General features: G+C 34.5%; 1 protein-coding gene across 1 annotated transcript; it reads right to left on the bottom strand.

The window, feature by feature from the left end:
* Positions 1-3,541: 3,541 nt before the first annotated feature.
* LOC134263448 (putative oxidoreductase YteT) lies at positions 3,542-15,383 on the bottom strand. Its single transcript, XM_062745805.1, has 13 exons — positions 15,190-15,383; positions 14,372-14,481; positions 12,889-12,973; positions 11,162-11,235; positions 10,960-11,019; positions 10,594-10,758; positions 9,719-9,904; positions 9,477-9,578; positions 8,288-8,419; positions 6,693-6,794; positions 6,509-6,575; positions 6,140-6,234; positions 3,542-3,715 (listed from the first exon to the last, which is right to left on the bottom strand). The coding sequence occupies exons 1-13, from the start codon at positions 15,197-15,199 to the stop codon at positions 3,584-3,586; spliced, it is 1,320 nt and encodes a 439-aa protein (XP_062601789.1). The 5' UTR covers positions 15,200-15,383; the 3' UTR covers positions 3,542-3,583.
* Positions 15,384-18,556: the final 3,173 nt, after the last annotated feature.

The following is an 18,556-nucleotide window of genomic DNA, read 5'->3' as shown; positions in this document are numbered from 1 at the left end:
TTTTTTAAAAATATTTGTTATCAAGTGATACTTTCTATCTATTAATCAATGATATACATTGTATTTATAAACTGTAAAGGTTTTGACTTTATACCACACATAGTTTTGGAGCTATTGTAAAAATAATTTTTTAGACATGTTGACCTTTGACGAAACCTTAAATGAGATTGCTACAATTTTTTCTTGAATAATGTAAGATATATTCTAACTTACTTTTGAAATTTCGTATTTTGCATAGTAAGGCAAATTCCTGTTTAAAACACGACTAATCCCTCTTAAATCTAAGGGTACCTTTAAAGTTTCTCAAGAATACATTGTTATTGTCCAGGTTGCTAAATACAGTCGTATATATAAACCAAGCCAAGATATTTAAATAAATAACAAAAATAACAAAGAGTATGATTGATCCTCTCTTCTTAACATTCAGATTATTTTCAACAAATGTACATATATGGTCCTTATATCCAAATATGAACAGTTACTGCTTTTTATTTAAGGTATTCAATGTATAACGGAGGGATCTTGAACAATTTTGAATTGATTTCAAACTAATTAAATATATATTGCTAGAAAACGATGAAAGTGAAATGATCCAAATTCACAAGACTGATAGCAAGTAGGAAGCTGATCATTTTGCACCTAAAAAGTTTTTGAAGGGTTATCTGTCCTTGATGATGAATACAAAAAAAATAAGTTTGACAAAATATATCCGTGGGATATTATTCATTTTATTTTATATTTAAGTAAAAAGAGAGTTTTCAAGTCCATGAAACTTCGCCCATCTATACACTTAAATAGAGGTTCCATGTTTTTCAATGGAATTCAAAGGAAAGTACGAGTATAAATAGTAGTATCTGAAGAATTTTTTGAAAAAGACACAAGTTTCATTAAAACATTTTGACTCAATAGTATACGAGGGTTGTTCGATATGTATTGTGTATTGTACGATATCTCAAAAGCATTCGATTCAAATAGTGAAATGGACATTACATCCCTTCAAAGTATTCTCCGTGATTTGAAATACACAATTTTAATCTCTGAATCCATTTCTGAAATGCGTCACGGTATACCTCTGAGGCACTGACTGACGGCTGAGCCAAGGGCCTGTCGGGACTTGTATCGACGACCAGATAAGAACTTTTTAAATTTTGGAAAAAGGAAAAAGTCGCATGGTGCTAGATCCGGAGAGTATGGTGGGTGTGGCAAGACGGTAACCTTCTCAGACTTCAAAAATTGCTTCACAAGCTCAGATGTATGTGATGGAGCATTATCATGAAGAAGGCGAACATGCCTAAATCCCGACACAAGACGTCGTTTCTGATAATATTTCTTGAGCTTTTTCAGTACATCTCAGTAATACCGACCTGTAACACTCACCGGAATTTGTACGGCTAAACCATCACAAGAGAAGAATATGCAATAAAGGACCTTCTTTGTGCTCATTGTCCTTTTGGCAACTACAGGCCTTCTATCGTTTTTGGTTAGCCATAATTTGTTTCCAACTTTTCTTACTGGTTCAAAATAGTGAATCCATGTTTCGTCACCAGTAACTATGTTTGCAAATTGTCTTTGATTGAAGTTTGGAAACATTTTTAGCAGTCGCTTAGCGGTTTGTATTCGTACCTTTTTTTCGTCATCTTTCAATATATGGGGTATCCAATACTATCCATCTGGCAGAAATCTTTCGTACTTTCAAAATACGCTTCAAAATGAAATGCACCCGAGAAAGCGATATGCCAACAGCTTTGGCAATATCACGAATCGTGTACCTTCACTTTCAATTATTTCCTTGACTTTTGAGACATTTGTCTTGCCTGATACAGTCACAGGTCGACCCAATTTTGCTGCATCTTTGACGGACTCTGTGCCAGTCAGAAATTTCTGTCTCCACCTACGAACTGTCTCATAAGATACCTTATCAGACCCATAAACTTCCCCCAATTCAGTAAAAATCTGCTTTAAGTATAAGTCACATTATCCAGCGATGGGGTATACGATTAGAAACCGATGCGTTTTTGATGAAAATGGCGTGGTTGCCGGCCGGTCACCACTAGTGATCGGACGATGACTGAGTCTTTTTTGCGAATCGGTGGGGTCATCGGTAGGAAATAATTCGTAGTTAAAATTCAGCGATGTCTCCAACGATGCCTCACATCGCTCCTCATCGGCGAACCATCATTAACACATCTTTCAAGGATCGGCTGATGTATGGCCGAGCATTGTCCAATATCCGTTGAATCTTGAGGTCATCGGGGAGTTTAGTGGTGTTCACCAGATAACGACCGATCATCGGTCGATGTTCGACCAAACATTAGCCCGTTCTGGACCGATGTACGAACGATGTTTACCAATGTATGAGCGATGTAATATACATCGGCCGATTATCCTGGAACATCGTTTTATGATTAGCAATGCATCGCTGGGCCTTTGTAAGTCCGGCCGGCAACCACGCCATTTTCTCATAAAACGCATTGGTTGCCCATCGTATGCACATCGCTGGATAATGTGACTGATACTTTAAGGACTACTAGGCCGATGTGGACCGATGTTGGGGCATCGTTAACACCACGGATTACTACCGATTACCACCGGTCTACGGCTACCGCCCGGGAAATGTGACCTAGGCATTACCGAATTAACGAGTTTTGTGCGAACTTTTATATAAGCTCTAATTTCTTCAATATTCTCAACCCTTTTCCCAACCATTTTTACAACAGTGGTCAAGGACTGGCTCTATTGAAATGCCGATTATTTTATAACCATGTGTAGATGAAGGCTCGTGTTTATACTGTTGGCAAGGTATTGAATAGAGTTATCCAGGCGTATAAATATCGACGAAATCGTGCAAGGCGATATCGGGCTGTGGTACAATACACAATACATATCGAAACCCTCGTAAGTGCCTGATACATACGTAGTAAAGTATATCTCGGTATAGAATTTGAGCGGAGAATTGTACGGCATTGTGTATTTATTTGGACAGGTGTGCACCGTTAATAAAGTCAGAAGGACTGCAGTTTTTTATGAAAGGTATAGATATTTGTAAGATTAAAATAAAGAAATGAACTCATCTTAAATGCCTTGTTTTCTATACATATAAGTAAAAATACATAAAATGCTAATTACCTCAAGTCCTTTCTTATACTTAAACTTTCCGGGAAATTATATAAAAATATTCAACAACTTGATAAATAAGATTTATTTATTTGTATGCGAGAAGTTTTTGCATCCAACAAATCAATTACTGAGTATCAATCAAAATACTAGTTAGTAAATTTAATGAAAAAGCAGCTGTCACTGAGGTAGCATGGTGGTGAATGGTTGTATAAAGCTTTGAAAAAGTACATGCTCTGATGTTATATATTTTGATCAATTTTTTGTCAATCATTTCAGCTGATTGTCCGAAAAAATCGACCCTTCTTGCTGTTCTCTATATATCAAGTCCATCAGAGTATCTCAGCATATTCAGTACGTTTAATGTGTTTTCTAGCAAGACATAACATATATCAAAAATCACAGAAAAGAAATTAAATGAAATAATTAATTTTGATACAATTTTATTATCAGAGGCCTGCTGTAGCAATCATGAAAAAGACATGTCTTCGTTGATAGTAACAACTCTGCTTTCCTTCCGTGCTTTCTCTGCTGCAAACACCACTAAATGGCTAGCCAGAGTCTCTTCTGCACCAGTTTGAATCCCAGAAAAATCTTCATGCTGTAGAAGGAAAAGGTCAAAACGTTGAAATAAATCTTTCTCACCATTTTCAATATTACTTAAACTATAAAATGCTTTCTTTGTTTGTTATTACTGGAATTAACGGAAGCAGCTGTTGCAGAAAAAATACATATCCCGCTACATGTAACGCGGGTTATGAATTTTTTTATTGCAACAGCTGCTTCCGTTAATTCCAGTAATCACAAACAAAGAAAAACATTTTATTGTCTATATTTATATCTGTTTAAATAATCATTTAAACAAGGATTAAAATGATTAATTATTATTGTATTTATGATGCGAACGTCTTTATACGTTTCATTGATGAAACAGCCACTGATCATGAAATCTGAACAGGCGATATGCCTAATGTAGTTCATGCAGTGATTAACGCAATGGGTTTTCTGAAGAAATAAAGGAGAAAATATTCAGTGGATGTAAATATTAAACGATATGAGCAGCATGAGCAGCGGTATACTCTAGACATTCGGTACACCAGTAGGACCGATAACTGACTGATTTATTGTTACGGGTATGGAATGGCGATCCCTATTAATATATCATGCCGATTTATTAGGAAGGTCGATGTGGTCTGTTGGTACACGTACAAAGTTCATAATAATTTATGTAGGTACTTATGCCAAATGTCTTTTTTCTCTAGTAATATGTAAAACATAAAACTCAAATTCATATAAATCATACAAGAAACAAAATATTACTCAAATGTCAAATTTTCACAAATGTGTAATCAGAAACAGAGAATAGACTGGTTAAATCCAGACGACGAGGAATGTATTTGGTCAAGGTCGAATTCAACCTTTTTGTATTCTCTGCTTTGATTTTTTTGGGGGTGGGGGTGGGGGAAATAAAATTTGCATTTGAAAAAAAAAACAATTTACAGCGGTAAATTCTAATGAGATCTAAGTCTAGAGTGGTTTGCTAAGTAATCATGTATCATGAAACTTGGAATTCATGATCCTAAAATGTTGTTTTTTTACTATGAAAAGAAGAGAAATTTATTTAATTTAAAGTGGAAATGAGTTATCGTCCCTATCTTCGACCATTTGGGACAACCCTCGTATATGTTTTTAGCCGAAAAGATTTTTAATTTTCATATTTTATACAGTCTCAAAATAATGGAATTTAAATAGATAAAACAATTTATGGATAAATAGGTTAAGAATTTCGACCATCAAAGGATTAAACGCATCATTTACATCAAAATTAGCCCAAGAATAGAAATCCAATCATTCATTTTTTTTTTTTTTTGTATCAAATAAATATGGAGATAATAAATTGTATTCAAGCTCAAAAGTCCATTTAACAATACAAAATAGGAACAGAGCAAACACAGACCTCCAAAAATCAGAGGTGGGAACAGGTGCCATGGAGGAGTAAGCATCCCCAGCCGACCGGTCACACCCGCCGTGTGCTCCTTGTAATGATCGGGTAATAACAGGAAAATCTGCTGACAACTCATTGTGTAAATAATTGCCTAACAATTAGTGTGAAAAACGTCAGTCAGTATTTGACTTAATAATAAAATTGTTTTTGCTGACAAGGTCATTGTATCGACCACAGAACTTATGAAATGATGACTTTAAGGGGGCCGACTATAGTTTTATTGTGTGAAAACTACAATAGCTAAACTCTTAATTTTTATACCATATATAACTTACATTAATTTCAGTGTACATGCAAAGTTTGGGGGAAATCTACCGTCCAGGTATTTTTGAGGGACCGTATCAAAATACAGGTATATTTACTGTTGGATTATATAGGAAAATGCCAATTTTTAGCACTTTAAAGCTAATTATACAAATACTACAATAGACATTTTGTTTGATAAGTAACACTACATTATACAATATATGTAAGAAACACAAAATTCTACCATCTTGTTACCAGTGGGGGCATCTCAAAATGCAAAAAATTAGCAAATTTTACTATTTTTATAGAGTATTACAAAATATGACGCACACAATGGATTCACATGAAAACATAATAAAAATATTGGAGATATTCTCAAATTTCTATGTTTTAAATTTCAAGAGCGTATGTTTATCGCTTTTTCTTTAAAAATATTTTTATTACCCCTTTCTTTAAGAGCTACAGATTATCATTACGTCAAAATCACACTGCAACGACGTCAACCTACCTATCAATTGCAAAATCGGTTAAAAAATCAGTAATATCAAATTGTAATTACATTTTTATACCTATAATTTCTTAATTTTGTTTAATTATAATAATTAAGCGAAAAAAGTTGCATTAAAACCGTGAATACGCTTCATTTTACTATGATGCGCGAAATATTGCGCAATGGAAACTATAGTCGACCCCCTTAAACCAGATTGCTGATATTCTGTCTTTCGTCTGTCTTTGAAACAATAAATGTGAGATTTCAAAGTAATGTTAACTTACATGAATTGCGTGCAGAAAGTGTTCCATTAGACAGTAGTCGCCTCCCCCATGTCCACTCAGGGGTCCAGAATGTTCAGATTCCAGTTCATGGTGGTCTGTGGACAACAGGAAATCGTTCATCAATTACAAAATGTTACGTTTACTACTGTAGAAAATTTTTTAAAGAATACTAGTTTTCAAAGAGAGAAAAAAGGTCGGGCATCAATGTATTTTTGCGGCTTAATAAGATAAGTACATTGTAGGATCATTTTCTTGCTTGATTAGAATCTTTAGTTTCCGTGAAAACATTCATATAGTCAAAAAGTTAGAGACCTCGAAGAATCAGCATTAATTTGATGATAAATAATGTGTACTGGTTTGATTACTTACATCTTCGTCCAGAAACAAAATCAACTTGTAAAATCTCCGATCGTCCATCTCGGTACCTTATCTCGCCCTAAAAAGCAATTTCTACACTTATATAAATAAATTGACGTTGTTCAAGAAAGCTAGGGGACTAGTTATGTATTCAATTTGGAAAACAACAAAATCCTTAAAAAGAAAGAAATCTTACTTTTGTTCCAAACACATTAACTTCCCTACAACAAACAGATTCTGTAAATCCAATCATTGACATTGAAGCCGTGGCTCCGCCAGAAAACTGCATATTAACCACCTAAAACATAACAGACATGAACAATCATTTTCACTTGGTAAACTATTTGTCACCACTGAACGTGGGGGATACTAATATTGGTCTGTCCGTCAGTCTGTCTGTACGTATCTAGTTCTGTCTGTCTGTTTCCACGCGATATATCAAGAAGCCCTTAAACTTTCTTGCAATGAAATTTTACACAATAGCTCCCTATGGCCTAAGAAAGATCCCTATTGATTTTATGGTCATAAATTCATACATTCTGTGCATGTGTGTAAAACTTTTATTTCTGGGCGATTTCTAAATAAGTTTTTGAGAATTTCAATTAAATTTTACACCTATATCTTATCCCCTCCCGCAATTCTTTAAGTGCCCCCTCCCCGACCCCCTCCTGGGTCAGCACATTCTCTTCTTTTTCTATTCCGCAGATGACATACTCTCTGAATTAGCTTGTTGTCCTTCATTTATAGGCTTCTAACGAACTTATTTTGTTCCCTAAGTATCAAATAATCAAGTGAAAAAACAATAAATGTAAAGTGAAAGTAATTGTTAGCAGAACTAACTGAGAATGGTCATTTTTGTCTGAAAAAAGTTTTGTGGAGAAAATTATTATATCAGTTGAAGTGAATGTTGTCAAAAGTTTTTATTATCACCAAGCTTGTGTCATCATTTATAAATCAAGCTGTAGCCTTCAACTCGACATTTAGATTTACTAACGACATTTTATCAATTAACAAAAGTTACTTCCATTCATATGCCGACTATCTCAGTGAACTTGAAATAAAAGATACCACAGAGTCTGGTAAATCTGTTTCTTATTTGTACATTTTACTAGAAAAAAAACGTTAATGGGAACCCAAAATAAAACCTTGTGATAAACGTAATAACTGCAACTTTTCTGTTGTCCATTTTTAAATTACTTATGTAGCAATATACCAATCAACTTCTTTTGGTTTATGTTCCCATGCAATTGTCGTCTAAATATGGCTAAAATATTGCCGACTCGCGTTCAACAAGAACAAACAACCAATGCAGTCGACGAGACAAACTGTTAACAAATTGATTATCAAACAAAAGCAATAAATCAACATCCTCACTTGTATGTATCATTTTGCAAGTTCTATGGTCGATACATGTGCAATGATTTTATCAGCTCAAATACTGATTGACTTTCACATAGTAATTGTTCATCCATTATTTATATACCAAAATTTTAGAGATTTTCCGTTTACTAGCACAAGGCGAGAGTAACAGTTAACAGGGGATGCTTACGCCTGCATGGCACCTGATCCCACTTCTAATGTCTTCAGAGGTTTTTGATTGCCAGATTTGCATTATTTAAATCAACTTTGAGCTTAAATACTATTGTTTTCTCTACATTTTACAAAACATCTAAAATTATAGAGAGCCATGCATTCATTGCTTTGTTTTTATCATACATGACATATACATAATGTTTTCCTAAAACATGGAGAAAGGCTAAAATAGAACTTTGATCAATCTGTGTTTGGTACCTGCTGTGACATTACGTCATTATCCATGTCATAGACACAGCGTCCATACGGTCCCGTCCTTAAGGCCTCTGTGATGTTTTCTATATCAGGAGGTTCGGAGGTCAGCACAGCCACAGGCCAGCCTCTATTAAACTAAAAATTACGATACTCTTTGAAAAAGATGGTCATGTTTTAAATAATGAAAAGAATGAAATGTATTCAATTAATAAATGATTGTACGAAGGGCATTTCAAAAGTTCTGGCAACTGTTTGATAAAAAATTAACCGTTTCACGGAAATTATTGAGTTTGAAATCATTGGAAAGATAAAAAGAAATATACAGATATTGTGATGTCACTTTATAATTTTTATGACGTAATAACTCCGAAAATGACGTCAGACTTCCACATGTTTAGAATAGTGACCATAAATATGACGTAACAAAGGACACAATTCGATCAAATTAAAATTCTAAAGACAACTTTTGCTCATTACTTGGAAGCAAGCTAACGGAAGCAAATGCAAGTTGGTGGAATGTTTACATAGACTACAGTCTATCATATGGTGTTCTATTTCAGAGATCTTCTTGTTCTCAAATGGTTTAAGCGAGAGTCCAGTTTTGCATGTTTTTATCGAATCTCGCTCAAAATATTGCGTAAAAAAGACCTAACTGTGAGAAAAAGACAAAATCGACAGAAAAAGAAAAATAGGCGTTTACTAATATCCTTCAGTGTAATACACAACATGTTTTATTTCAAACAATGGAGAGCTATATAAAAGACCCAAAATCCAGTCGTATCATGTAAATAAAAATCGTAAATGAATGTTGATGATAGCATAATCGGACAAAAACTATGCTAGTAAACTAACAATACAATGAAAAATGAAATTGCTGATAAACAGTACCATAGTCCTACTCTACTTCTTTGCAGATTAAAATTTTCTTTGAAATATTTTTTTCAAATAAGCCTTTGGTAGCACTTTTACGATCGTCTCATGTGGATAAAAAAGCGACTTTTCAGTATGCTAAACATTCTATATTCTGAAGTCATTACATCTTAAAACTTATATTGTGACATCACAATATATATGTATATCTTTCTGATCTTTCCAATGATATCAGAGACTCATTAATTTCCGTGAAACGGTTAATTTTTTATCAAACAGTTGCCAGAACTTTTGAAATGCCCCTCGCAAAAGAATGACGTACAGATTTTACTCCGTTTTCGATGTAAATCTTTACTGCTGAGTAAGGACATTGTCTTTGTACATCTTTAGGACAGTCAAGGCAACGACTAGCTGCATTCTTCGGCTGCAACAATCACGACAATAACAGTAAGCCTTTAATATTAGTGTAGAGCATGATTTCAAAAGCTGAGGTTGTTTATTTGGAAAATATTAGTTTTCACACATTCTCAACAAATCTGCTAAAATTACCAATTTTAAACTTACTTTATTCTGCTTGTTAAAATGACTCAAATGTCCAAACGAGGACACCCTTTGACATTTTTTATCTCCCATCCAATGACACAAAAGGTCAATGTCATGGCAACACTTTGCTAATAGAGAAGGTGAGCTCTCATTCTCTTTATGCCAGTTTCCTCTCACATAGGAATGGGCAAAATGCCAGTACCCTACCTGTAACAATAAAAACATCAATTATGATATGTGTCCGATCAAAACGTAAAATAGAAGGTGCAGAATGGCCCTATGTAACAAAGAATCTGTGAAAGTCTTATAACATTTCATTCAGTGGTACAGGAGGAATTGTCTTTAAGAGATGAGTACCCCGAAGTACCCCAGACGGACAGACATGGCATTCGAGATACAATACAATACAAGCGGGGCTATAATGAGGCGACAGAATGACATATTAGATCAAAGTCATGACAAAACGTTGCCAGATGAGAAAATGAACTTTCCGATTCTTTATACTAGTTGCTTCTGACAGAAGAATGGGCAAAATGCCAATAACCAACCTGAAATTAAGAATTTGAACCTTGTCTAGTCTAATGCAATGTTGTGTTGATTTGTTTTTGTCTGTTTTCTTTTTTTTAAGCTCTTTATAAGAACTACACAAGAAATGCCTGTCTTTTATATTCGTGATTATCTCGACATAATGCAGCAGCTCACAGTTCGCAAACTCTTTTGTATAACGTGTAAGAACAGAAGGAATTCGGAATGTCCTTCAAACAGATGTGCTCCTCTTACTGACTTATATATTTTCAGATGTAGAAAATGCTGAAGCAAACAATTAAATGGTTGGGTGTAATTGGTTTTAAATCATTAACGGTAATTTGACATCAGGCTTAAGTCATGATACATACTGGTTCCAGGTGTTGAATATTCACCACGTCCCCTATGGCTCCTCTGTCTATCAGTTCTTTGATTTTTTTCACCCAGGGTGTGTAGCGGAGGACATGACACACCGTTAAGAAGACGTTGTTTTCGTTACAAACGCGAACAATCTCCCTACAGTCTTCCTCTGTGGTCTGGGTTCAAAAACATCCACAAAATAAGACATGTTTATCCTTTTAGAAAAATGTAAGCTATCGCACAATTTCTATTTATAATAGATGATAACCATTTATTATCCTCGATCTTTTGGGCTTTTTTTTCTACATAATTATTCATAAGAATTTATTTTTTTAGATCAAGTAGTAAGTAAAATCATCTTTAACTGTATGACTTACTGCCATAGGTTTTTCCAGTAAAATGTGGTATCCCTTCTTTGCGAAGGCAATAGCCGGGTCCTAAAAAAGTGAATTTTACAGTCAATTGAAATGATTTATAAGACATGAGGAATTAAATTTCAATTTCAACCTTAAATGACAGTTCTTAATTCAACTTTATTGGATAATTGATATCTAAATTATTGCTGATGTTGCTATGTACCTTGTGTTGCTGATCCTGAGTACAAATGATCACACAATCCGCAAACTTATCTCTCCCAGCTATCTCCCGCCAGTCTAATAGAATATTATACTGTGTCATGCAATATGTCATCTTCGGTGTAATAACCGAGAGTTAACTGTTGATCTATTATCTTAAGTTTCTTACAAAAAAGAACTTACATGGTGTGAAACATTCATTTAAACAAAAGTAGAAACATTAAGTTTATTTTTTTTCATAAGAGTAGACGTTGTATTTCACTCGCGCTTACATCACTTATTAAATTGTAGCAGCGTAAAGAGGTACACAATAGTATAACACAATTCCACTTCATTGCACTCAAAACAGAGAAAAAAAGCCATTACATATATTTCCGACATGACTTTTAATTTATTTTGTAGTGCTTTTAGCTGAACACTATTCGTAAAAAAAATTATTCACCATATTCGAATAGTCTCTCGCTATATTTGAGGGCCCCTCTAAATAGAGACGCTCACTTAGTAGCAGTTCAGTGTAATCAATTTTCACCGACGTGGACGGACGTATGCTATACAGCACACGGTGGCGGCAAAAAATAACTTTTTGTTTTGTTTTTTTTCTAATTAAGAAAAGTAAGATACCAAAAAGACTTGCAACAGTTGCAAAGGTCGATGCAGTGTACAAACAAAGACAATTTGTGATAAAATATAAACAAAAGTAATGGAAGATAACTAGCACGACCACTGTCGTCATTGTACGCCGATACCCGTGACAATAAAGCAATCAGGCATAACTAATTCGATAAGTATTCCCCGGTACTAATATTATAGATATACGTGCATAGTAAAATCGAAAATGTCGTATATCTATTTTGGAGTCATGTGTTGCTTTAAAGGGGCATAGACAAGATCAATACACCAGGCTGAAACGTAAATTGTACTTGTATACAGGGCATGAGTTTTGTCATTGTTATATGTTTGTGTTTCACCGGATGTTTCAGTTACTGAGTACAGACTGACAATACTGTTGAATTGATCTTCTTTGATCTTCTTTGAATTTTTTTTGGATTATAGTTTTAATATTTTTCATTAATGCACAACAAAATTTCTAAAGTATTAAGGATTACTTTGTGAGAATGCAAGAATGTGTCAATCAAACGCGTCCCGAAATTCGTAGTTTCCAATAATTTCCCGGTAAAACTGTTTTTTAATTATTTTTTCGTGTGAAATGCAATATTGGATGTTTTTTTTTATATACAGATGTAAATATAAATCTTTCTTTATTATTACGTCGCAGGTTAATTGCAGAAAAATTACTTTACCCTCTTAATTACGTCTTCTATGTATTTTTTCTACGACAGTTTCGAAATTTATTTCCCTTCTAACAAACAAGGAAAGCATTTCATTGTTTAAATATACAGAAAATTTGAGAAAATATAAACTTCAATTTTTTTCTATGTCCCTTTAATGATGTGACGATAAAGATACCGCCATACTACATTTCAATGTACTGCTTTTTGGAAGAAAAAAAAGACACTATTTCATCAGGCACAAGGTTAACACAGGTTACTGGGGTTTTGCCAAATAAATTTGATATTTTTTTTAATTTCCTCGTGGTTTCATTTTATTCAATTTGAAATTAACTTCCTCGTACCTACCAATTTACCTAATTAAAGGTATTACTGAGAATTGATGAAGACTGCACATGCTATGGCCTTATGTCAACCGATTGATATTATCTTGATCTGATACCTTGAAAAACCATGTCGTCCGGGATGTCACATAAATTCTGTACTTCCCTCCGCTGGTATTCTTTTGGATCCGCAGCAGCAATTACCTGAACAGAAAGTTTATTATAAAACAGACCTGATATCTAAATGTGATACCTCTGATATTTAGGGTCCTTCAGAAGCTGTACTAGTTAATTTTTTATTCATGCTTGAAATAAGACGCTATGTATGTGAAGCAAAAATGGTCTAAGTGATGCTAAGTTGTATCAACAAGAGGCCCATGGGCCACAACGCTCACCTGAGAAGCTTTGGCCATTCTGTTCTTTACCAGATTTCCCCCTTGTAATACATACTGTGAACCCACCGTACCCTTTTGATCATAATATAGACAATTTGAATTCTACACTACCAGTACAGGATGCTTCCACTTAAGTTTCAGCTTTTCTGGCCCAGTGGTTCTTGAGAGGAAGATTTTCACAGATTTTTCCTATACATTTCTATGTAAAACTTTGACTCCCCATTGTGGCCCCGTCCAATCCCCGGGGGTCATGATTTGAATAATTCAGAATCTACACTACCCCAGGATGCTTCCACATAAGTTTCAGCTTTTCTGGCCCAGTGGTTCTTGAGAAGAAGATTTTCAAAGATTTTTCCTGTATATTTCTATGTAAAACTTTGATTCCCCATTGTGGCCTCGCCCTACCCCCGGGGATCATGATTTGAACAATTTAGAATCTGCACTTCCCCAGGATGCTTCTACATAAGTTTCAGCTTTTCTGGCCCAGTGGTTCTTGAGAAGAAGATTTTTTAATGACCCCAACCTATTTTTGTCTTTTCTTGATTATCTCCCCTTGTGAGGGGACTTGGCCCTTCATTTTAACAATTTAAATTTCCCTTCATCCAAGGATGCTTTGTACCAAGTTTGGTCAAAATTGGCCCAGTGGTTCTTGAGAAGAAGTCGAAAATGTGAAAAGTTTACAGACGGACAGACAGACGGACGGACGGCGGACAAAATGTGATCAGAAAAGCTCACTTGAGCCTTCGGCTCAGGTGAGCTTAAAACGGATTTTACCTTGACCCTATAAAAAAAATTCGGGTCATATCACAGTATCTTTGGTCAAGGTACAACACAAATTGCAACATTGACCTTCTCTTGCTTAATTTGGATCTGGATTTACATATAGATGCACAGTATATATACTTCAGTCCAAAACTTAACTTCATACCTATACTAGTCAAGACCTTAAAAGTTTTTATCTTCATATAGTCACTTCCAGAGTTGCAGGAAAGAGGCTTATGGGGTGTATGTCCCGAGTTTTGATCTCTGGAGCAAATATTTACTTATAGTTCTATGAAATTTGATCTCGGGTTTTTTTTTTTTTGTTTTTTTTTTCAATAATTTATTTATTTGGGGTATGTCTGCTAAATTTATAAACTGTAAACAAAATTTTGTTTATCACAATTAAACTGAATTAATAAAATGATATAATATCGAGTCTGTTTACCTTGAATTCCTTAGGTTTGCAATTTTGAAAGTAGGCGTAGCCTATTCCTCTCATACCGGCACCGATCACTATAGCAGTCGTTTTATCCTTGTTACTGGTCATTTTATTTCCTGTAAGATATGTCAACTTCTGGTCAGTGGGATTTCATGTCTGTATAAGATTTCATTTGTTCTAACGTATCACATGTAATACGTAAGTAATGTTGAATTGTCATTACGACTTCATATAGTGTAGGTAGTATCTATGAGTTTGCCAATGGGCCACAACGCTCATCTGAGTAACTACGACCCTTTTGTTCTTCGCCCTGAGGGCTATTGTATGAACAAAATTAAATCAACATTACTAACCTAAGGATGATTGCATGTAAATATCACAAATCATAGCTTTACCGTTCTTCTGAAGAATTTTTAATTAAAAGATTTCTTCTTATATATTCATTTTACATTTGAACGTTTATTGTGTCACTATAAATCCCCTATGTCAATGAGCCTTTCATTGATACAAGAAATCCAGGGATCATCGGAGTAAATAAGAATACGGGTGGACGGCCTATTTGCGTATTTGTAGCTGTGTGTGTGTTGGATGGAGGGGGGGGTGCAGATATATACCAGCTCACGTGAGCATTTGGCTCAGGTGAGCTAAAACAAACAGGAACTTACAAATACAAACACCGTTTTTTATCATTAATATGACGACAAAGCCATCTTTCAAAAGTTTATCTCCGATTATAAGATAACGAATGCATAAATTTATATGACGATGCCTAACCTTTACCCACAAAATCGATCGTAATCTAAAGAAGAGTCGTTTTAACTTACCCGTGTACATATATGATTATGCTGTAGAACACAGATAAAATAGTCACACTCTTCTTAATTTAAAACTGCAAAGAAATTCAGTTACACGTTTATATATGTGCCAACATAGCACAGGTTAGTCAAAATCTATTTTAAGACATTTGACCAAAACAAACAGGAACTGTTTAGTCTTATCACATATAAGATTGTCTAATCCAATAACAGTATGTTCCATGACATTCTATAAGTATAAAACTACCATAAATTATAAAACAATAGAAGAATCTACACAACATAACACATACAACACATAAGCCCTTATACAGTTTATTTGTGAAAAAAAATCTTTCAGTTTGTTTCAATAAGAGAGATATCTCTTTAGCTTATAGAGATAAAACAATAAAGGGAGATATTTTTAGTATGTCTTTTAAAGATATCTCCTTAAACAAAATAAGATGTCTCTTAAAACGAAAAAGAAAATAAGATATCTCTTGCTCTTGAGGAGACTTCCTTAAAGTTAGAGTGATATCTCTTTAAGAAGGTTAAAGAGATATATTTCTAAATTAAAGAGACGGCTTTTTAATTTAATGAAAGTTATTTCGTTTAAAGTGAACCTTAAATAAAGTGGATTTTTCAACCCCTTTTCATACATACCGACTTAGGAAGAAGTCTCTGGAATAATATCGCTGCAATGGGAAAAAGACTCAATATTTATTCCCTAAAATAAAATATTTACATGTACTTTGTAAACAGAAAATGTTAAGCCCCTTGTTTAAAACAACAAAAGATAATGCAAACATTGATAAACGTGCTAAAGGTTTATATTCAGGAAAACTATAGTAAACGATAATCTCAACTGCAATTGACCGAAATATCTCAGCTTATGAAATATTCAACTGTTTCTAATTGTAAATCTAGACACTACTGGATTAAGTGTCATATATAGTTAAGTTATAATGTACATTGATGTAGAAAAGGTCGATTTTTAAGAATGCTTTAATGCTTTAATTTCTGTGAATAGAAAGCTTATTGTTGGTAAAGGGAGAAGTCAAATATTAAAAATGCTATTTAAATAATGATAAGCAAGAGATATCTCTTTACATCAAAGAGGCACATCTTCGTGCTTGGGAGATATCTCTTTTGTATCTCTTTAACATTGAGAGGGGTCTCTGAAGACACATTTAGAAAGATATCTCTTTTACTCTGAGAAATACACCAGTATCTCTTTTATTTGGAAAAGTACCCCTCAAGGAAAAAGAGATATCTTGCTAACGTTAAGAGATGTTCTTTAAAAGAAAGAAAAATCTCTCAAGAAGAAAGAATGAGAATATGGATATTTCTCTATGTGAACGAGATACCTCTAAAAATGTAAGAGATATTTCTCCAAGTGAAAGAGATATCTCTTTCTCAAAAAGATATCTCTTAGAGTTTGAGATTTCTCAATTTTATAAAGATATCCCTTTTAAATTGAGAGATATCTCTGTAATTTCACGATGTTATTTTCCCAATAAAGAGCAAAAGGTCCTGTCATAGACACGTGTTTATCAAGAAAACACGGAATTTCTCACGAATTTCCTCAAATATTATTTTAAGTATTCAGAATGGAAGTGATTATGCGTCTCTGACATTATATGAGCACATGTTTTGCGTTTTACTGAACTCAGCTGACTCTGCTATGCGCCACATAAACCTTCGATCTGATTGGTAGAAGGAAAAAAAGGCCTAAACTCATAAATCCTACAGTATCCATTATAGTATCATTTTTTTCACTCCCACATACAGCATTTCTCTCATTTCCTTATACTACAACATAAAAAGGGAGGGACAACCCGCCTTTCAATGTTCTATAGGAAAAAAGTTATGTCTGAATAAAAGTGGGGATGGGCAGTCAGCCTTCTCTCTCTCTCTCTCTCCCTCTCTCTCTCTCTCTCTCTCTCTCTCTCTCTCTCTCTGAATCTTCGTGCCTGTTACCCCCCCCCCCCCCCCCCTGCAACTCTAACACTCACATGGAATAGAACTTTCGTGGGTTTTTTTGTTTTGCCTCTCAAGGTTTACATTTTTTTCTCTGGCTGACCACCCCCCTTAAAAAAAAGATGTTGCTACACCGTTTGATGGCGATATTGCCCCCGTCACAACATGTTGTGTATCTTGTGATTTAGTTGCATTTAAAATATTCTATTTATTTAATCAAATTGACATTATCATATAACATGTATAAATTACATTAGAATATTATGTATAATTAAGATATGTAATAACGTATTGTATAAAGACATGTCTCAATACAACAAAACCAGCAATGAACTAACGGAAAGGAATCAACCCTACCCCGATATACAATGCCAGGGCTAGTTCGACTTTTTCACATCAAAATTAAAACTACTTTATCACAATTGTCATACAACATAACAAACAACTATGTTCTCTTTATGCATTAAATGGACAAGCCAATACACGAGGATAATTGATTGTGGTCCTCCGCCCAATTTCTAATATTAACAGAAAGTATAGATACCTGGTGCTTTCATTTCTTATAACAAAGTCTTTATTCGGATTCCAGGGGCCTGTTTTACAAAAGAACTTCAGTTGATTATAACATTTTGAAATTGTAATGCTGAAATGTTAGAGTAAAAGTTTCTTATTAAGTACATTCCTTATAAAACGAATATAACAAATTTCAATACTAGCTGATGTTAACAAGAGACCCATGGGCCACATCGCTCACCTGAGAAGCTTTGACCATTCTGTTCTTTACCAGATTTTCCCCTTGTGATACATATTGTGACCCCACCCTACCCCACTGATCATAATTTGAAATCTACACTACCCCAGAATGCTTCCACACAAGTTTCAGCTTTTCTGGCCCAGTGGTTCATGATAAGAAGATTTTCAAAGATTTCCTATATATTTCTATGTCATACTTTGATTCCCCATTGTGGACCGGCCCTACCCCCGGGGGTCATGATTTGAACAATTTAGAATCTAAACTACCCAAGGATGCTTCCACATAAGTTTCAGCTTTTCTGGCCCATTGGTTCTTGAGAAGAAGATTTTTTAAATTTGTTCCTATATATTTCTATTAAAAAATTTGATTCCCCATTGTGGCCCCACCCAACCCCTGGGGGTCTTGATTTGAACAATTTAGAATCTACACTACCATAGGATGCTTCCACATAAGTTTCAGCTTTTCTGGCCCAGTGGTTCTTGAGATTAAGATTTTTAATGACCTCACCCTATTTTTGTCTTTTCTTAATTATCTCCCCTTGTGAGGAAACTTGGCCCTTCATTTTAACAATTTAAATTCCCCTTCACCCAAGAATGCTTTGAGCCGAGTTTGGTCAAAATTGGCCCAGTGGTTCTTGAGAAGAAGTCGCAAATGTGAAAAGTT

This window comes from Saccostrea cucullata, unplaced genomic scaffold (assembly GCF_032062105.1).
Source record: "Saccostrea cucullata isolate Sc308-1 unplaced genomic scaffold, CSIRO_AGI_Scuc_v1 ctg14344, whole genome shotgun sequence".
NCBI classification, from domain to species: Eukaryota; Metazoa; Mollusca; class Bivalvia; order Ostreida; family Ostreidae; genus Saccostrea; species Saccostrea cuccullata.
Note: the sequence above shows the minus strand (reverse complement) of the source record. Positions and strands in the feature narration are given on the sequence as shown.